The sequence below is a fragment of the Arvicola amphibius genome, chromosome 5, assembly GCF_903992535.2.
Source record: "Arvicola amphibius chromosome 5, mArvAmp1.2, whole genome shotgun sequence".
Taxonomy (NCBI): domain Eukaryota; kingdom Metazoa; phylum Chordata; class Mammalia; order Rodentia; family Cricetidae; genus Arvicola; species Arvicola amphibius.
The window spans coordinates 156,891,751-156,913,560 of record NC_052051.1 but is presented as its reverse complement, the minus strand read 5'-3'; the positions used below and the strand labels follow the sequence as shown (position 1 = coordinate 156,913,560).

Below are 21,810 nucleotides of genomic sequence, written 5' to 3'. Positions count from 1 at the left end.
GGTCACATGATGAGTGACACCGGCTGAGGAGAAGAGATTGCTCTGAGCTACAGCCTGCCTAAGGGCTGCAAGGGGTGGTAGAGTCCTCATTCATGCTGGGTGGGCTTTTCTGGTGATGCCCCTGCCCCAGGCACCCAAACTCCGTTAAGCAACCCCTTCACTCATATTCCTGTAAGTGATGCCAATAAATTCATCGGTTCAACAAGACTTTCACCGGCCTGTTGCCACAGCTCTTCATGGGGTGAACAGACACTGCCTCACCTTTCCCTGGGAAAACTCGCCCAGCATTCTTCTCTTAGCTGGGAAAACAAAGTAAAGACAACAGTGTCAAGTAACAGTGACAATTGCGTTTCACCAATGACAGCCGGGCCGGGAAGTGTTCTGAGAACAGCCGTCTCCACATGCCTCCAAGAGGGATGTTTCTACCATCATCCCAGGAAGAACGGGAGGCAGGTTCCCGCGCAGGCTGACACCACTGCCATGAGTGACGCTTCCACAACCCAAGTCCAGGATGGTTTCTGCGCCACAAGCAATGCTTATCTGCTGGGCACTTGTCCTCCTCCCTCCAACCTCTCCAGATGTTTTCTGGTGGCCTCTTCTCTAGGTCAAGGCTGCCCTTGAAGGTTTAACCGGATTTTACAAGTATAAAAATATAGTGGTTAATGGTTTGCTTACGTGTTTTGTGTGTTGAGGAAACATTGAGAAAGAAGAGAGAACAAAGCGGATATCACTTCCCATGATCATTTATTAAAACCTTACAATAGACCCTCAAACTGCAGAAAATTAAACAGCAAAACAGTATGAAGTCTGGCACCTAAGAGTGTTCAAATAATAATGCAGATCCCATGACCCCATTCCCTAAAACCGTTGAAAGCCAGTTCTAGCACCAAAGCCCAAAGAAGGCCATTCTTACCACCCCCACCACATCATCATCAAGATTATGAACTTAAATCAGCTACCACGATTCTGAGAAACTGGGAGGTAGACAGACTCCCCGGTGAGGAGACAGAGAGGGAAAGAGGCCCTGGCTAGGTAACAAAGGTGACAAATCTCCAAATTGGTCAGCTTCTTCCTCAACGTCCCTACTTCAGACAAAATCTACCTACCTGGGAGTCTATCTACCTCCTAGTGTCTCGATTCCACTAAGGCATGCACTCAAAGAGGTCACAGAAACATCATAAAGAGTGACCTCACTCTCTAAGGTCAGTTACGAGGAGGGCACCTATGTAACACGGGGGTCAGCTGGGAGCTGGAGATAGCTGGTGGCTTTCCCTCCTTGAGAAAAGCAAACAAAACTTCACTTTTTAGAAATAAAACAGTAAGTGCTTGGACTAAAATATTCCATGAGTCAATGATGATTTTGAGCTTGGTCAGTATGCCCTGACCAGTATTTTCAGTCTGCCATTACTAAGCCTGTCTCAACAGATAAAATAAAGCAAGTGAAGAAAGTGAAGACATAACTATTATTCTGGGTCCTCAAGGGCACAAAGCCCCAAGTTCTGATGCAATGACTTTGAAGTAGAGGGAAGAAAAGCTAGGGACAAGGCCTGCTTCCCAGGGACAGAACCATGCACAGATGCCATCAGGCTGGGGTGGTCACAGTGGACTTCTTGACTGACCACCCAACTTCAATTAAGATTAGTAAAGGTACCAAAACCAGGGGCCCAGAGGCAGATGACTCTGACCTGAGAGGGGCTGTTGGTCTACCTGAAATCCAGAGTGAGTCTCCTCATGGACACCAGAGGGCTGACAGTGGCACCATTCCTTCCTCCCTGCTTCCCCTCCATACCAAAAACATCGGGGCCCCTTCCTTAAGTGTTAATAACAAATAGGATGGGAGGTGGTGGCTCATGCCTTTAATTCCAGCATTTGAGGGGCAGAGGCAGGCAGATCTCTGAATTTGAGGTCAGCCTGATCTACAGAGCGAGTTTAGGGATAGCCAGAGCTGTTACACAGAGAAATCCTGTCTCGAAAAACAAACAAACAAACAAACAAACAATAAATGGGGCTGAAATCCACAGGTGGGTAAGGAAAAAATTTAAAAATTGCCAGGAAATTACTCAGTCTGATCCAACAGCCACTCCTAGGAACGTTCTTCTATTTTTTTTTTTACTTTTAAGATTATATTCACTCAGTCAATACATATATACGGAGTCCCTTCTCCTTGCAAGGCTATTCTAGGAATTAGGAGAGACCTATGAATAAGACCGAGGAGCTCCAGGGTTCACAGGGGGCATCCTTTAGTAGGAAACAGATATGCAACACAATAAGCAAGCAAATTAGTGTTTTGGGGTCATGTAAAACAAATACAAGGCTGGGGATGTAATTCAGAGATAGAATGATTGATTGCCCAGCATGACTCGGGCCATGATTGAATCTCTAGCACTGAGGACATAGAGGATTAAGAGAGAAAAAGAAATGAAAGAAGGAAGGGAGGGAGGGAGGACGGACGGACAAACTCAGGGACCTAGATAGACTTCCAGCTTGATTAATTTGGTCAGGACAGGCTTTGTCCGTCCATTGTTTTGAGAAGATCTCATTCTGTAGCTCAGGCTGCCCGGGAATGCATTAGGAAGTCATAGCAGCCCTAGCCTCTGAAGTGCTGGGGGCCTAGGTGGAGAGGTGGGGGCCTTCTTGGGGTAGCAGCTGGCTAATACTTGAAGAGGACCAAGGAGTGAACTGTATAGATATTTTCAAGGGATATTTTTCCCAGGCAAAGATTTTAGAATGGGTCATACTTTCAGTACCGTGCTAAGAACACTCTGCCTAAATCTAAGCTCTTCAAAAACAAAGTTTCTGTGATCCATTTTGAGCCAATATCCATAAAATGTGAAGCTTAGAACAGGATTTATTTTTGACCACCGATACAGTCATCCAGAACCACTTGCTGAAGACTGCCCTTCCTCCCTAAAACTGCCTTTATATTTTTGTAAAAAATTCAGTGAGAAATATCTGTGCAAGTCTATTTTTGGATTTTTCTATTTCTGTTCCACTGATCTACATATGTGTCTCTCTGCCAGCACCATGCTCTCCGGAATACTGTAGAAACACCCTGAGTTTTTTTTTTAATTAGGTAAAGTAATTATCCACAAAGGGATTAAATGGAACAAAGGGACATAAATTGGCTTTACTTCTAAAATGTCAATCTACTGTGGTGAGCAAATTCAGGGTCACAGGAGACCTGGCCAGGCATGAGCTGCCAGAGGATTCACCCAGTGACTGCAGCAGAGAGAGGAAAAGCTAACCCAAGTCTAACTTTCATATGAAGATAAGCCAACAGAACATTCTGGTGAGTTTAATAGGAGGTGTAAGAGACTCAAGACTGGGGAAGGCAGGCAAGGATAAACATGGAAGTTTTAGAACACAAAACCAGGTATCTGTTTCTCAGATGTTAGGTTTGAGAAGCTTACCAGAAACCAAAGTGGGGATATGAAACAAAACGCCATACATGAAGCCGTGCTCAGCAGAGGGGTCTTTCTGGCCTGGATATGATAATCCAGAAGCTGTGACACTGGACAAAATGGTCCGGGAAGAACAAAAACCTCTGGCCTTAGGGTTTCCAGTACCCAGGTCAGAGACGGGCGGAAAAGGAAGAGAAGGAGGCCAAAGGTGTGACCACGGAGATAGGAGGAAGCGAGAGTGCTATCCAGGACGCCAAGCAGGAAATGACTGCATGACCTTCGGGTGACGTGAACCCAGGAGAGGAGCAGTCGTGGCTGAAGAGAAAGGAGCAGATGAAACAGAGAGAAGCGGGGAGTTGTTGGAGATAGGTTTAACAGGACTTTCAAAGGCTGCACTATGTAAGGGAACAAATCCTGGGGAGACAGTGGGGAGAGCAGTCCAGAGACACTGTGTGCATGTAATTATTAGGATGGAGGTCCCCATGTTGAATAAGGAAGAGAATGGCCCGGGGGCGAGACTCGGACGCTGGAACTTGTTCATGCAGAATAGAAACAGGGGGCGGGGAAGAAACGTCACATCACCAAGTGAGAAAGCAGAACCCAGAGGAAACATGGCGGCATGGGCTTTGACAGGAAGAAGCCGGGAAGCGTCTCCGAATGTGCTCTGTGTGTAATGAACCCCACTCTGTCTTACAACACAGGATCTGACTCAAGTGTTGCTCCCTGCTCTGTGGTTATATAATAATCCGGATTTCCACAACAAAGTCCCGTTAGTGCTGAGTGATAAATCCCTCAGGACAGAATTCCAAGTGTCTATGACGAAGAGATCCTGACACTACCACAAAGTGGGAAGTGGGTGAGGGAAACCCGACAGCAGCGAAGCGTGAGCTGGCAGCTGGGGTCCACAGAAGGCTCTCCTGTTCCGCCCCAGGGTTAATGCTGAGCAGTTACTGTGTCCGGGGCAGACAGCACCGAGCAGACACACACGCAGTCTGCCATCTAGAAGACAAAGCCCAGCAGCTAAAGAAATGCCAGGGACCATGAAACAGAAAGTAAGACAGAGAACTGTCCTCTCTGTGGAGCTGACCAGGGAAACAGAGGACAAGTGGGGAGGAAAGAAGAACAAAGGCTTCAGGCAGAAACAAGTCTAGCTGGTTTGAAAAACAAAGGCATGGTGGACAGGAGACAGTGTCACTACCTGAAGTGGAAGAGGGCCACAGGCAGGGACCCATCACCATTAGATTGGGCAGAGATGGGATTTGAGTCTAAATGCAATGGGACGGACCAGGAAGGAGTCACATGACAGTCACGTGACAGTCTTTCACAAGACGGAGCTTAGTTTTCTGGAAAGTGCACTCCCTAGTGTAACGTTAGCAGGCGTTAACTAGCTGAAGGCTCATGGTGCCACCAAGTGAACAAAACCAAAGGCCTGCTGCAGAGGTCAAGGTGAGATGGGCTGGAGATGCAAGGGCGCCAGAGCCGCTGAGCGATGAGCCGGGACACAGATGTCCCAGTCACTCCCATGGTGGCGTGACCCACAGGAGAGGACTACAGGGCAGGAGAAAGCTGAAGACAGGAGGAGGGAGCGGGAGGGCAGCCAGACACACCCAGCGGCTTCACGTGTGTCTTCCAAAGGCAGTCAGTCACTGAGGGAGCCTTCTCCAGAACCTCCACAGCCTCCTCACACAGCCTGACATGTGGGAACTGCGCCTCTCTGGATAAAAATCACTCATAGTTAAGCCGGCCCAGTGGCAAAGATCCCTATGCCAAGAACCAACTGGGCGAGACTTGAACAGCTCCTGTGAGAAACGGAATGGCTGCTTCCCTTCCCTTCTAGAAAGCTACATGGACAGAAGGAAGGCAGGAGTCTGTCCTTTCACCTCCTTCCATCTGTCTCACAGCTTGCCTTGGAACCTCAGAGCAAGTAAGGGCACTCCTACCACGGGATATGATCTCACTGAAAACTACCCTGGTTATCTTCCAAACCCTATAGGCCTCAGGTTTGGTAGCGCAGTGCGGGCTGTACGCCCGAGCCAGCTGGGAGACTCTCTAAGCCGAGTGCCTTTGCCTTTAAGAGGAGAAGGCTGCCCCCCCCCCCCATGCAGTGGGAGGTCTGTTTTAGTGACTGACAACACAAATGTAAAGTTCTGTTTTGTTTCTTGTCTGGTTTGTATGCGCGCACCTGTGCTTGTAGATGCAGCACACATGGGAATGCATGCATGCATACACGGATGCGTGTGCGCACACGTGTGTGAAGGCCAAAGGTTAACCTCAGGGACTGTTCCTCAGATGCTGTCTACCTTGGTTTTAGACACAGGGACTCCTACTCGCCTGGAGTTAACCAAGTTGGGTAAGTTAGCTGGCCAGTGAGGTTCAGGAATCTCCCCAACTCTGCCTCCTCAGTGCTGGGACTACATGTCTGCACCACCACACCTGGGTCATTTACAAAGGCCCTGGGGATTAACTCAGATCATGTTTGTGGGTTGAGCACTTTACCAAGTGAGCTATTTAACCCCAGCAAGGGTTTTAGAACCAAACTGTCCTCGGCATTATAGCCTACTACACAATGAATGTTAATAAACGTCCAGTAAATGTCCCCTGCTATAGTTTTTATCACCCCCTGGGGAGGAGGGAATTAATAAGTGACATTTACTTGCATAGTAAAAAGACAGAGTGCAGGCAGAAAGTGTTTTGTGTCCCAGCCTATGGTGGCCACAGCTGTACAAATCCTGATGAACAAAAGAACAGCAGGCAGGAGAGAACTCTGGTACCAAGGAGCCTGCAAATGCTCAATCAGCTGCATCCCCAGCCAGCAAGCCAGACAGTGTGGACCTAGAGGATGCTAACACAATCTTATCCTTTCTCCTCCAGCTCCCTTGAATATCCTGCCTTCTTCCCGAGTCTCCCTGGGCTCCCACTGTCTGGACACTCACCTGACTAGAATATACTTCATGGGTATAAAAAATTAAGTTTGTCTTTGTGATCCTCCTGACCAGAGGCCACCAAGACCAAGTCCTGGACGCCGCCTGTCATAGAGCTTGGTGCACCCGATCTTCAACCCATTCCCATGGCTCTGATAACAGCAAGAAGCTCAGGAGTCAGCTCATAAATACACTTAAGGGTCCATTCCCGAGGAAACTACATCCCAGGGGACACCAAGAATGCACCTTTTTAAGAGAGGGAATGGTTTTAGGTCCCTGTTGTTTCTCAGGTCACCTGTCAAATGGTCTTGCACATCGCACAAAGACACGGAATAAATAGTGCAGGTGCGGATGGCCACTGTTCCCATAGGACAGACGGGTATGTGACTCAAACTACGATATTAACAGATTTACATGTGAAAGGTGCCAAGCACCTTTCTGTTTGTTTGTTTTTCTGATAACAATATACACCCACATAACTTAGAAGATGTGGATAAATCATAAGCAAGTTTCTCGGTTATTAAGAGACCTTAAGTGACTCAGAGGAAAAAAAAAAATCCCTCTGGCATGCAAGCTCTTGTGAGTGACCACATGGTCCACCACCGCCAGAGCACCCCCAGGGGTACTTATCAAATGTAAAAGAGCACCCAACTTTTTAATCGCAAGGATTTATAGCCTAAGGAGGTAGCCACAGGTAGAGTAAGCGCACAGTGTGTAAGAGGGGGTGGCTGGGATGCTAAAATCTACCAGTATAATAGAGATGCAGCCAGGAGGGCGCTCAGGTGGGTCCTGAAAGTGAACGAGGGCAGGTGTGCGCTCGCACGTGTGAACTGACACAAGACTATCCTGCGGGCTTGTGTGCGGCTACCAGAGGGGAGTGGAGTTCTGGGTTTTCTTCTTCTCCTTCTTGCACATCGTATTTCAGGTGAATATTTGTAGTGTGAATAGTTTCTTTTTCTGGTGAACACGATAATCACTAATTATAAATTAAATTAATGTTCGTCCTGACACATAGCAAAAATGAATGACAATTTAAATAAGGGAATTTTTTTTCAAGTGCCAGGGATCAAATCCACAGCCTTGAGCATGCTATAATACTCTGCCATTAAGCAAGTAGGCAGCAATCAAAATGTAATCATGTGACACGGGTATGGTGGCCCCACTGGCCATCCCAGCACTCAGGAGGCTGAAGTGAGAGGACCATCTGTTAAAGGCCAACCTGCGCAAGACCTGTCTCCACAGTAAAACAAGACAGCAAGGCGTGGGGACGTAGCTTAGTGGCTTGTCTGGCCTACTCAAGGCCCTGAGGTCAAACCTCAGTACAAAAACAAAACAAATTCCAAGCACAATTAACAATAACAAAAAAAAAAATGTCTGAACACCTCCTCTTTACACGCTTTTCGCGCATATTATTCTTCCCAACGTCCTAAGACCAGAGCCAGCCTTGCCACCACAGCCCGACCTGCTCGCATGAGTGGAGGAGGACCAGAGCTATTCAGATTCTATTACACAAGACACATGTACTGTGGGTTGTCTCCCAGGGTTCTGGAATCTTCTAGAATAACAGATATCCATAGTAAGTGGTGATTAGCATCTTACCTAGTCCCTGATTTACCCCCACTGGCCTGCAGAACCTGTTTTACTTCCTTATAAAATTTTCATCACCTCAAGGACAAAAAAGCGAGATTTAGGTGCCTCGAGTGGGATGTGGGGTTGTTTTGGTTTTCACTGTTTTAGAACAAAGCTGGAATCTATTTTCAGAAAATGTACACCTCCCCAAAACAGTAGAAATAGCTAAAAGACACTTAGGTGCATACCCAGGTGGCCTTGCAGGAGGTCACATTGCGGCCTGTTTACCCAGGATGCATAAGCCACTGCCATGACTGAGGGCTCCTTTAAATGTGACAACAGATTTCATCAAGACCCCCAAAAGCCAAAGCGCATCAGAAGCTAAGAGCTTCTGCAAGGCAGAATGCTTTCAAAGGATATTCAAGACTCAGTTTAGAAACAGCGGCATCTGGGGGCCACTAGGAAATGTTCCATGGGGAGAAGGGTCAACTTTCCTTGTGACAAGGACCAGAAGATATCTATATTACCAACACCCACGCTGCCCAGATGGAAAGGATCACAGGATGCTTCCTTCCCTCCCTTCCACAGCCTGTTAAAACCTGGCCCAACCGCAGGAGGAGGAAATGCAAACTTGTTCTTTGGCCCTAAACACCTGTTTTCATTTCAAATAATGATGTCTCAAATTTCTGTAATCATTAACCTGGTTAATAACATGATCTGATAGGACAAGACTCAATTTCACAAAAATAAAATAAAAACCTAGGGGTCGGAACTAGAAAAAAAAAAGAGGGGGTTTCAAAATATATAGGTAATGAGACTTATAATCCCGTTGCAGGCACCAGCTAGGAAGCAAACACCCGCGGCTGTTTAGATTGCCTTTGCAATCGGCCTGCCCTCCCTCTTGGGTTTCTACCCATCCTTTGAACCTCTAAACATTATTTCAGCAAGACAGAGGTCACATTGCACAAGTAACCTTCAATCTGTGTTCTTGACCAGAAAGATAATTTTTTCTAAATACTCTCCTATTTCAAGATTACCTTCTGGATTTACATGTTACCTAGAAACACCTCAAGCCCTCAGCCACACATGACACTGCGAAGAGGAGACCCAAGTCTGTCCCTGACGGCAGCTGACAAAAGCACAAGCACTCATCCTGCTTTGTGGTTAGCGAACAACGGGTTCTGTTTGTTTGTATGTAGGTTTTGTTTTGTTTTTTCTTCTCGTTTTGGTTTCTGGAGACGGACTGTCAGTGTTGCCCAGGCTAGCCTCTTTCACTCTTGGCCATTCTCCTGCCTCTGACTCTTGAGTTCTGGAAATGCTGAGATTACACGCATGCACATTACACCACTCATGCTTCGGTTCCCGTGTCAGCAGTGGCAGGCAGTCTCCCCTTTACATGTAGGGGTCTAAGGCACAGAAGAAGGCAGAGAGCTGAGCAGGAGCCGCCCAACATCACAACACACGCTTCTTCAACAGAAACGAGGGATTCTTAAAAAAGGAGAAAACCACCTCAGGGAAGCATGGCTGCATGGAGGGGTGAATCTGGAGCTGTGGAGACACAGCTCGAGGTGACAGAAAGGTCCATTTGGAGGTAAGGAGGCTGCCCCCCCCTTTTCATTTGTAAATTAGTAAGGATAGACTAGATGTCTTCAGTTCACAGGCCCCATGAAAGTTCGGAGGCCTTGAAATGTAGACAAATGGGAGGGAAAGGCAAAGAAAGTGGGTCAGACGGCCAGACACTCTGGTCTTGTAAAATATTTCTGTTTTAAACCAAAGCCTGTGATAACTGCATAGACTTAACAAAGATAACTGAAGCTGGAGGGACCTAGGAAGGAGAAAAGCTGTCTGGCGGCATGTCTTCGCAGGAGGGCTGAAGGAGATGTGTGAGAAGCTGCAACCCAAACAGACACAGGAAGTCATCTGCAGGGACCACACAATGCAATGCACACAGAGAACCTAAGGGCAACACTACCCTGGGTGTGGAAAGCCAATGATTAGGACACTGTGAAAAACAAGCAGTCATACGTAGGAAAAGCAAGCTACAAAGATGTCAAGAGGAAAAACCTGTCGACACCTGGCAGAATCTAGACATATTGAGAAGTCACAGGAAATGCTCCTGCAACATTCCAACATGCTAGAACATTCATACACAGTGAGAGCAGGGGTTAAGAAAGGCAGGCAGGTACCTTGGTTCCTCTAACCCTCAGGTCAACAGGACCCAACCGTTCTGTATCTTCCAAACTCAACTCTCTTCATCATCTCCCTAGCTGACTGGCTCCTATTGCTCAAGAAGTGTTCTTCCCAAGCAATTCTCAAAGACAGGGTGTTGATAACTTCGGGAGAACAAAGGATTTGCTTCCAGTTTGTTTCCCAACCCAGCGGCTGCCTCTTAGGCCTTCAGCTGGGCCCAGAAAACCTGTAGGATCCTCTCCCCCATTTCCTGCCTCATGAGAATAAAACAAGAGAATAAACAGCTTTGAATGGGAATTAATAATCTCTTCCTTGTTTATCTACTTCAAACATCTACTTTTAAAAGTCATACACAATGTATTCACTAGGAGAAACTGCATGGTCTGTGGGACATTTGGCAGGATCTGGAGACAGTGTTGGTTGTCACTGTTAGGACAGGGGTACTTAGGACAGCTAGAGAGGCAGCCTAACAAGTCAACAGGATGGAGATCTAAAGACTGTGTTTGAGAGGACAGCAGGACAAGTTAAAACTGCTTCATAGTATAAAATAACCCAATGTTTTTTTGTACAAATGCTATACTTTATTACACGCACACACACACACACACACACACACACACGTGCACACAGGAAGTCAAAAGGCACATTGTATGATTACAGATATCATGGCATGGGAAGGGGCTAAAGGGACAGTTCCATGTGAGGAGTCAGGCACATGGGCTCCTCATGTCATGCAGGCATGTGAGTTTGAGAAGCCATGATGCAAATTTCCTCAGAAGGGAGGCAGATCTGAGTCCACATTGCACTCTATTTCCACCTAAATTGAAACCCCATTTTATCCTTAACAGTCAAGTATTTTACTAGGAGACATCAACTCCAAACTTGCACGTTTTCCCTGTGTTTGTTTAACACTGTATGCAAAAAAAGGCTCTTGATTTAAATTATAATCTAAAACTGGGCCTCCTTTTGCCTAGTCCACAACCAAAACAATGCAAAACACAGGCAAACCATCCCCATCAATCAGAATTCTTATTTAATTGGGATAAGTGGGGTGTAAAAAGTGGTGTTGTGACTCAAAGCAAAAGTGCGTCGGGAGGGAATAAAGATTAAAAACTACAAAATGACACCTGGGCAGTGCAGCAAAAACTACAACCTTGGGACCAGCTCTGCCCAAGGAAATTTAAGCCATTTATTTTAAGCCATTTAAAACTTCCGAAGTAGCTTAAGGATGAAGCGCCAGTTTTCTGGCTGTACCATCCTGCCTACCTGCCTACCCTAGTGCTAGCTGAAAGGGCAGGCTAGGGAGTCTTCCGGATGCCCACCAATCAGTCATACTGCAGTAAGGTGGTCAACAATCAGTCTCTGCTGAGTGAACACTGGTGAACATAGAGGTCTGGACTTCAGAATGGCCCTGGGGGTGTCCCCTCCTAGACTTCCGACCCTAGCGAACCCTCTGGAAACCCACACCTCTTCAGACCAGCGGTCTCCAACCGGCTGGTATAAGAAGTCCACTCATAAATCTCTGTTCTACAAGGAGAGAGCCTTATATGCAAACACAAGAAGAAATAAAAAGAAAAGGGGATCGTTTAAAATCCTTATGCGGTTATGCCCTCTCCTAGTAAGTGGGTAGCATTTATTCAGAACCCTCCTGAACACCTTTAGGAACCCAGCTCTGGCCCAGAAGTACTCCTCCCGTAGCAGCTTGCAAAAACGGCTCAAAACCGCTAGGATGCTTCCCGACCTCCCAGAGCCATGCCCAGGTGTGCAAACCCAAGGTGCTCAGGAGCACAGACGCAGGTGTGCACACGCAGGTGAGCATGCTCAAAAGAGAACACAGTGTGCAGACTTGGAGGGCCCTCCTAAAGGTACGCAAACAAATGCGTACTCACAGATAACGCCTATTCAGACATCGGTCCCAGGTCACGCCGGGGAGACCCAAAGCCCGGGCTCACCCTTCCCGCGCCCCCACTGGAGCGCGAGTGCCCAGCTCACCTCTTCCAGAAACTTGGTCAGATCGTACACCTTGTGGTGCAAGATCACCCAGGTGCTCTTGCTGTCTTTGTGCTTCTGAATCTCTTCCAGGGTGTAGTACTTCACATCTTTGTTTGCCTCTCCGGCCATCTCGGAACAGTGAGCCTCCCGGGCCCTGCCACTCAACCGTGCAGGGTGCTGCGCTACTCAAGTCTGAGTTGCCTCCGCCTGGGACATTCCCAGCCTTACCGGGACCCGTGCCCAGGACCGTGAGGTGGCGCCTCCGGGACCGCATAGCCTCCGGAGATTGGCCGGTATGGTGCTCCCGCCCTCGGTCGACGCCCTCCTTCGGTCCAATCACGCCCCTCAGCTCAGGATGCGGGTATTGATTGGCTACAAGAGATGCCCTTCACAATCACCCGCTGCCTGCGCGGATGACGGGGGAGAGGCTTTTCTGAGTCTGCGCGGAGGCAGCGGGTGGGGTCACTGGGTGATGATGAGGCAAGATCAGAGGTCTAAGCACCAAACAGAAGAGGAAGCGGCAGGGCCGGGGCAAACTCCAACCCCAGCCTTAGGCCCTGACCTCCTTGCCTGTTTCCTACTCAAACCGGCCTTGCGTCCTGATAATCACTTAGAACAAAAATTGCAGTGGTTCAAGTCCACAAAGTGACTGTCTGTAAGAAGACATGAAAGAGAGTCTCTTACACAAGTGTCACAGCTTAAGCCCTCAAATCGAATATGTGACCCCAAATAACAAGCCATGCATTTTACTTGGCCGGTACCTTAGGGATCGCTCATCTAACAGGCAAACAAAGACTCTAAGAAATTACTACATAAAAATTAGAAGCATACAATAATTTCTGTAACCTGAAACAGCTTCTGTGCCAGGACACGCCGAAATGGCAAGGACTTTCTCTTACCCTCCACAATGTTGTCAGTTTAAGTCCTAAATAAGGAACCGAGCTGTGCACTGTGAAAAGTACCCCCCACACACCTCTGCCTGGCACTTCCCTGCCCTTTTGACAGGGAGTAAATACCATATAAGATAGCGGGGGGAGGGGGCACAAAGACTCTTAACCTTAGTGGTTTATTTAAGTCTTTTCAACAATGGTAATGAACTCCAAAAATAAATATAAATAAATAACATTAGTGATTGTCCACATCTGTGATTTCAGGGGGAATCAGGAAGGTCCTGAACACAGTAGGTGCTTAGAGGGAAGTTCCTTCCCCTTTACCTTCTCCAGGAAGACCTACTCACTGGGAAGAAAGCACTGGAAAGTACTCAAACTATTCTCCTTGTTTCTTTATTTTAACCAAAAGGAAACATTTCCGATTGTAACTCAGAAGTATTTCTAGGGTAAATTATTTGTATTAGGATAGCTATCTGTTTAATTCACATACAACATGTGTGGATTTTATTTTACATTAACCAACTAAAATATAAAGTAGGAACAATTTCCAAGAAGTTCAGTGGAGTTTTTAGCATCATGAGAAGTTTCAAATATGTAACGAAAGGCTCTCTGTATCCCTCGCCTGGCAATATAATAATGTAACTATGCAATACAAAAAAAAGGCAGCACACACCTGCATACCCTGACTCAGTGGAGACAGAGGACAATGGGTCTGAAGCCAGCTCGGGCTACATAGCAAACAGTTTTAATTCTGAAGACATCCCATTTTTGCTTGGTTCTTTGTGTTTGTTTTGCTGTTTTCTAAGACAGTGTCTTACTATGTGGTCCAGTCTGGCTGGGAGCTTACTGTATAGCCTACACTGGCTTCAAAATCCTCTCTTAAGAGGTCTTTCTGTCTGATTTTTGAGTAGCATGGACTACAGAACACCCCCACTATGTCCCAATTGCAATGCATTCCAAGCTCCCTTTCTTTGTGTACAGTAAGACTTACACTGGAGTTTCTTTTCCTTGTATCAAATTCCTCAAGCATTATTTGTTGAGAACACTTGAAAGGAAAAGGAACGGAGTCAAAAATACCCTGTGCATACCCTACAGTAATTCGTGTGTGGATTGGTTAGCTGTACCTAACAACCAAATACAGGAGCTGGATAGCAAGAGGAAGCACAGAAGTAGCGATAACTGTATGTGCACATGGAGATCTTCACGAGAGACAAATGTTAAAAATACAATCAAAGCACGATGCTTTTATACGTTTTAGATAAAGAACAATCAACTCGTGAGGAAATGACGGACCTCTGAGCTATGCTAGTAAATTCAAGGGAGGTCGTCAGGAGATAGACAGGATGAAGGTAAGTGCTAGAGGAAGGCAAAGGTCATGGGAAGAACTTATCTGTGTGGGTGAATGGCTGCCCTCATCAATACTTAGTGAGCAGGGCTGTTTTTACTCCTGGTGTTGGAAAGGTAAGGTTTCATCTTGAAACAACCACTATGCCAGGGCCAAATGATTAGGGACATGTCCCTAACTCCTGCCATAGCCTGTCCTTAGTAAATATTTTTGGCTTATTTATCAAAATTAGTTAGTGGATTTAATTCTGAATTTTATACTCTTTTCCCCTGATCCATATGTCTATGCTTCTACCAGTATGATACCGTCTTGACAACAGTAACTATGGAATAATTCCTGAGATCAGGTAGAATGAGTCCTCCTGTTTGTAGGCAGCTTTTCTGTCCCATCAACCAGCTCCCAAATCATGACATGGAGACATATTCATTATGGAAGCTCAGTCAATAGCTTAGGCTTGTCCCATTAGCTCTTATAACTTAAACTTTTATTCACCTACAAGTTGTCATGAGACTCCTGGCCCTTGCCTGTCCTCCTGCCTGTTTATCTCCCTCTCACTCTGGCTGGTAACTCCTTGTGTCTCCTCCTTTCTTCGTCCCAGCATCTTTGTGCCTGGAAATCCTACCTAACTATTATCTGTTCAGCTTTTTATTAAGCCAATAAGAGAGACACATTTTCACAGTGTCCAAAAAGAATATTCCACAACACCTGCTTTATTTCCTTCTCTAAAACTGCTTCAGATAATCTCATTCCTTTCCTTGCCGCATACACATAAACATAGCTAATGCCTATGTCGGCCCCAGTAACTTTTCTATTACTGTGATAAAACACCATGACCAGAGCATTTGATTTAAAAAAGCATCTTTATATAACTTTCTTCTTATTTTATCCCCCCTTTAGTTATTGACTTCTGACTTTTCCTTTCTTCAAATATATGCATTTAGTGAATGTTGCAGAATATTTCATCACACTTTCAACCCTGAGATGTCATTATTTACTTGAAAAAAACTGTTTATACATGTAGTGTGGCTCAGCTCCAGCACACACCTTTAATCCCAGAGATTTCTGTTTGTTATAAACAGAATTAAATGAAGTTAACCAAAGGTCAAGAGACAGAGCAAGCAGCCAGTTGACAGGAAATGAACAAGAAGAAAACCATAGAAAGTAAGAGGGAGTCAGGAGGGCAGGACATAGAAGGGGGAAGGACAGTGAGTTGGAAGAGTCTTGTTTGAGACAGTGTAGGAGAAAGGTAATTTTCTGGGTCATTGGTGGAGGAGGAAGGTCAGATGGGTGATTTCTCTCCCCCTCTGAGCTAGCAGGCTTTCACCCCAGTATCTGGCTTCCAAGTCTTTATTGGTAAAATCAAACGATTGAGATTTTGCTAAAAACAATATTTGGTGTTCCAACACATGGCACAACCACACAGACTGAGAAATCACGCCAGCTGTGAACAAACTGAGAAACCATCAGATTTGGTAAGACACCTAGAAGGTTTTCAAGGAAGGAATTAAGTAATATTAAAGGGAAAAATCTTTCGCATATCAATGATGGGAAATATAATACAGGGCTTTAGGAGGAAGTCAGTTGGGTGAGATCTCTGCCTCTCTAAGCTAGCAAGCTTTCTTTCACCCCAGCATCTGACTCCCAAGTCTTTATTGGTGAAATCAAATGATTGAGATTTAGTAAAAACTGACAAGGGAACCATAATATATTTTTTTCTTTGAAACCCTAGGACTACTGAATAACCTATGACCTCCAGCAGAGCCTTCTCTTGAAGTCATGGCAACCTCTATAATCAGACCTTGGTTCCAAATAACTCCCAATGGATTTCAAAACAAAGCTTTGAGCTGGGCAGCTATATCACTGGGTAAAACACTTCCTGTGCCAGCATGAGAAGGGGAGGGTGAAGCCCTAGAATCCACTGGAAACCTGGGTGGGTATGGCCATCCTCCTGTAATCTCAGCTCAGAGGAGGCAGAGACAGAAAATCCCTTGAGCAAAGCCAAATTGGCAAGCTCAGGTTCAATGGGAAAGCTCACTGCAATAAATAAGGTAGAGAACAATCAAAGAAGACATGTAATGTCAACCACAGGCCTCAGCACACAAGTGCACACACCTGCATGGCCACCAGTACACATACACATGCAGAAACAAAACCATTTTGGTATTGGTGACCTGAATCCTATCTTTAATTTTATCAGAGGTGTGATAAAGGGTGTGATGATGGCCTAGTTAGCAACTCTTGTAAGCCATTAACTCATGCTTACCACTGGGTTTAGCATAAAGAAACCAGTCAGGTTTACCTAGCACAATTGTTATTATTACTCAGAAAGACTTTCTTCTTCTAAAACCCAGGTATGAGGAAGCAACCTACCTGACAAGCCACTGCCAACAGGCAAATTTAGACACAGAAACCCAAGAAATTAAAAGTACACAAATATTACAAATGCCTCCTGACTTCCACAACAGGGATATTGTAATAAACATTGAGAATATCAATTATATGTCTAATCTTGTGCAAAAAATATATATACTTTAAGAAGTATTTGCTCTCTATCTCCTCTCTGTCTGTCTCTGTCTGTCTCTCTCTTGCTTTCCTTATTAAATAAACTTTTCTGCAAAAAGACTCCAATTTAGATATGAACAGAGAAAATCTACATCCTATTTGTGTCTTTTGAATAACATGTTAATGCAGAACAGCTTTTCCTTTCCAGAAATATCAGTCTCTATGTCTTGTGCATATTTAGTTAAATCTAAACAGTTGTGCATCTACTTAAGAATAAAGCATCTTTCTTTGGTATGAAGTGGTTTTACCCCATGACTATTGTTAAACACCATTGTTGCTACTGAGATTCTTTCAGGTGCAGGATGTGGAATGGAATACAACAAGCCTGTCATATCTGGCTATACAGCTAATAAAAGCATCTGGTGTTTTCTAGGGAAGAGCACATGGACTGGTTGTCTAATCCCAAATCGTCAGCCCTGAAAACATGCATACAAGTCACATGATATGCACTGAGCAGGTTATATTTAGGTTTATGTGTTCCTAATAACAATCAATGAAAAAAGTTTGAAGGACAGCAGAGATGGATATACGGAAGGGTTTAGAGGGGGGAGGAAGAAACCTTGTAATTAAATTAAAATTTCAAAAATAAACAACTTTGTAAAATCATCTGGAGTTCATTGATAACCTAGAGCCATTAATGACAATAACTTCAGACAATGGCAAGTTAATTTATGCAGGACATCTTGCTATCAATTCATTCATATTAGTTAAATTTGCATAGTTACAACAGAATAACCAAATACTTCAGGAGAGTTACTGATTCTAGCTCATGGTTTCAAACAGGTCAGCACATGATCACTTGGCCCCTTGCACCTTTGAACCAAACATCATAGGACAGCAGTGTGTGGCAGAGGTTACTCAGCTCATGAGAGGCATCAAACACAGAGGAAAGGACTGGGGCCCGGGGTCTAACGTCCAAAAGTGTGTCCTCACTGTTCTACTTCCTCCAAGTAGGCTCATAATATTAAAGTTTACATGACAGTCTAGGGCCAACTGCCCAGGAGTCAATGGTGAACATTTCATTCTCAAACCCTAAGAACCATCATTGCCATGTTTGCCTGTGTGTGCGTCGTGAAGGGTTAGGGCAGTCAGAGTAATGAGCGGTTATGGGGAATGGTTTAAATGCTAAATTCATTTCACAACTCTTCTGTCTTCAGCATAACCTGGAGAGTCATGCACGTCTTTGTGCTCACAGATATTCACTATGAAAACCTGTAATGTTAAGCACACAGGGTTGTTTCCCAAAGGAAAAAATGCTAGACCCGTTATCCACCCAGAAGGCTTAAGCAAATGTGCTTACTGGTCCACTGACCACTGCTCCATCTGTGTGGCTAGAGACTTTTCTGGAACTGGTACTCCCCTGGACCTTTATTGTAGGATTGTTGTTCTCAGTCAATTTATAGAAACTCTCTTTGTGGACTTTAAAATGAGTAACAAAGATTTATGTACATTCTGTTTTGAACATGGATTTGAGTTAATTATCATCAGAGTTAGTTTTCACCAAATTGTGCTGTGCTTAAATTTTTCTCTAATAAATTAGCTGTTGTCAGACTCCACAAGTCTGAACACCAGCTATTAAGTCGCGTTGAAGCAAACCACCTTCTTACCTATGGTCGCTTGTCACTCTGCTGGCTATGGTGGTCGCAGAAACTCTTGCAAATAGCAAGAACAATGCTAAAATAATACGAAGGGGAGAATTCCAGATACTAAACATAACTGTACCAACCATTCAGGGTCCTTGACAGTCCCAGGACATAGAGGTGACGGTGCCTCTCAGGCCAGGAGTTAGGGAATTGTCTAGGCAATCCTCAGAATCAAAGCCATCACCAATGAATTGCTTGTCTTTGCTTAGAAAACAATCACTTATTTTAAAACAGTGCCAGCCACATTAAAGTCTTCTGAGGCACATTTTTTTTTCCATTCAGAGTTATGGCACACGATGACCTATTTAAGAGGTTCAAGGAAAAGGATTATCTGATGGCAAAACAGAAGTACTCCATGTGAGCTGCTGGTACACAAAATTCACTAGCATGGGAGGCCTTAATCAGCAGTTAGGGTGAGCTCGCTGGTGGAGCATCTGTTGCTGGTCAAAGAGTCTAATAAGCACATCGTGTCTGAATTGCTGCAGTTTTGAAGAATATTATAGGTGAACTTTGTCACAGGAACCTGCACATCTGCAAGGAGAACGCTCATTGGAATCTTGCGAAAGAACCGATTGCAGACAGGCAACGACTTTTATGACTTCCCAACTCTCGTTTTCTGTGGATCTGACAAGAATGAGTTCACTTCGGGATCAGTAACTTTTCCTGCTCCGAGTAAGTCCTGCTATGGTAGAAAATGCTGTTTAATGCTCCATAGCCAAACGCCTAGCAAAGCACTTAAGTGTGGCGTGTGCTTAATAACTACCTATCAAATGAGTACGAGGAGCAAGGAGCGTATCACAGCGGTGGAGCCTCATCACCACAGAGAAGTTCTGGAAGTTGCTTAGAGCAACCAGAATCTGAGCAGAAACTGTTTCTGTGACCAGCCTGTGGCTCACTCATCCCAACCAACAGGGTGGCCTGCGGCTTCACACAGCCCTTGCATGCTGACCCAGGAACCACCTGCCCTTGGGTGTTTGGGTGACCTGCGAGGTGCTAAGCAAACTCTCATTTTCTCAGGAAAGCCCATGGGCCATGCTGGGGTGCTGACAGAAGGCACTGCATGTATTGCATGGTGGGACCGATACCTCCGGGCATGTGACTCGGAAGGCCACGCTGAAATGGGCTCCCTAGGCACCGTGGCATCTGTCGGCGGAGGGCACGCGGGGAACAAAGGCTGTGCGGGAGCAGCCTCCAGGGGTCATAAGGTGGCACTGGGAAGCACAGGTCTCTGGGAGCTCAGGACCCCATGGGAGACTTGACGGGAGCCTCCTGCTGGGCTGGCAGGGATGTGGGGTGGGGGCTGCCGGGCTGAGTGGAGGGCTAGGCCGACTGGGGCCGGACCATGCAGGGATCAGGGAGCTGACAGGAGCTCCAGGGGCTGACGGGAGCCAGCAATGTGGAAGAACGAGGAGCACAAGACGGGAGCAGAGAGCGCAAGGCAGCATGGGAGTTCTCAGCAGCCCAGAGCGCGGGGCCTGATGGGAGTTGGAGCGCGGGACTTGACAGGAACTAGGTGTGAAGGGAGCAGGTTCTGACGGGAACACGAGGCTTGAGCATCCCAATAGCTCCCGGGACTGCGAGGACCGACTGAGGCGAGCACAGAGGCTGACAGACTGAGGAGAGCGCGGAGGGTGAGGACAGACAGACTGAGGTAAGAGAGGACCGGCTGCAGGCGACTTTGATGCCAGCCTGGCCTTCCTCACCTCCCGAGGAAGGGCTTCTCAGAGGCGCCACATCATTAGGAAGCAAGGAAAGAGAGACGAGGGAGGGGGTCAGAATCGCCCATCGAGCGAGACCTTCACGATCACCCTGAGAAAACTGGGGCACTGCTTTAAGGACCACACGGAAGACCCCAGAGTTAAACAACCCGTGCTGATTTTGCACTGGGATAGCTTAAGGGCCAGGAAAAGATGATTGTTCTGTTAAAACGATGTCATTTGCTTCGATTTTTTAGAGCATTAGAAATGTCTAGAAGTACCTTAGATTTGTTTTTAAAGGCTTCAGAGGTATTGCTTTTACTGAGAAAGTGGAGCCTAAGGAGGGGAGGAAACTCACTGTGAACTCACTTATGGGAAGCATAAGTGAGCCCAGCACTGAAATATTACCGAAGAAAATTTCAAATGCTGTGGTTTAAGTGCGTTAGATTTGTTTAAACCAAAGTTCAGGGCCAGCATTCCTCAAACGACAACCAAACGCATTTGGCTGATGTGACCAGACTAAAGTCCACCCACACTTCAGATTCCAAGGCTGGTGGTTTCTCTTTAAAGAGAAAAGGTATGTTTGTGTAAAGTCTGCCGTTCTAGAGTCCAAATCGCCTCCCACTGGTGTACTTGACATTCCCTAGCCGGCTCTGCACTGAGATTCCAGTTTTCTGTAATGCACGACACACACTTCAAAGGTTGCCTATGAACTAGCAGTTTTAAAATGTGCCCCCAAGTACAAGTTTTAAAGCCAAGTCATTTCTTGGAAATGAAGTCTACTTAATGGTTATACACTGACTTGTTTTGGCTAACCTTTTCTTTTTTAAAAAAATTATGTAAGAGAAAAGATTTCATGTTTTTGAAAATAAAACTTTAAGGATAGCCAAGATCTGTAGAATGAAATTATTAAACACAATATGGTAGGCATATAGCAAGAAAAGACTTAAGCATTTAATAAATTAGAGCTATTAGTATAGAAATTAGCCATTCAATTTGTATTGTAGAACTGAAGATTTAGAATCTTGGAAGAGGCAATGAAAGTGTTCTTTCTAATCTATTCCATTAATAGGTGTGTAGCTCTGTGAATATAGTAAACAAAAGTATTAAACTTATTCTAACTGGATAATCATAGGTGAACAATTTTTTTTTAATAAAACCTCTCTAAAGACAAGGGATTTAGAAGACCATGAAGCTGAAATGGTGATTTTTTTTGGCTGAAGTTTACCAATTCATTTTTATTTTCTTATTCTAACATGGCATCAAATAAAATCTGCTGAGTTAGTATTGAAACCTATGGTTAAACTGTTGATGTATGTTTTTCTACAGCTGTGTGTCTGTGACGGACCTGCTTGCTGAAACACAGTCAACACGAAAATATGAATGAGACGAGGCAGCCATCCCTGTTCTTTATCATACTCCCAGATTTACACAAAGTCTGCGCTGTCCAGATAATATTGAGTAGCAGGATGGCAGAAACAGAGATTAGGAGTACACAGATCAAGATGTGCAGGTAAGAGCATGTGCCTTCTCTCTGAGCCTTTAGACTTTACAAATCCCATTATAGCTATTTTAGGGGGATTTCCTTCAAAACATCTAC

At 45.4% G+C, this 21,810-nt stretch overlaps 2 protein-coding genes across 2 annotated transcripts in view; one reads left to right on the top strand and one right to left on the bottom strand.

The window, feature by feature from the left end:
* The window catches only part of LOC119814402 (cytochrome b5), a 32,432-nt gene extending 20,116 nt beyond the window's left edge, over positions 1 to 12,316 (bottom strand). The window contains exon 1 of the mRNA XM_038330089.1: positions 12,074 to 12,316. Coding sequence (XP_038186017.1) covers positions 12,074 to 12,202 — 129 coding nt within the window. The 5' untranslated portion in view covers positions 12,203 to 12,316. The remainder of the gene's footprint in view (positions 1 to 12,073) is intronic.
* Positions 12,317 to 21,589: 9,273 nt separating this feature from the next.
* The window catches only part of C5H18orf63 (chromosome 5 C18orf63 homolog), a 30,621-nt gene continuing 30,400 nt past the window's right edge, over positions 21,590 to 21,810 (top strand). Inside the window, 1 exon segment of the mRNA XM_042055180.1 lies at positions 21,590 to 21,723. Coding sequence (XP_041911114.1) covers positions 21,590 to 21,723 — 134 coding nt within the window.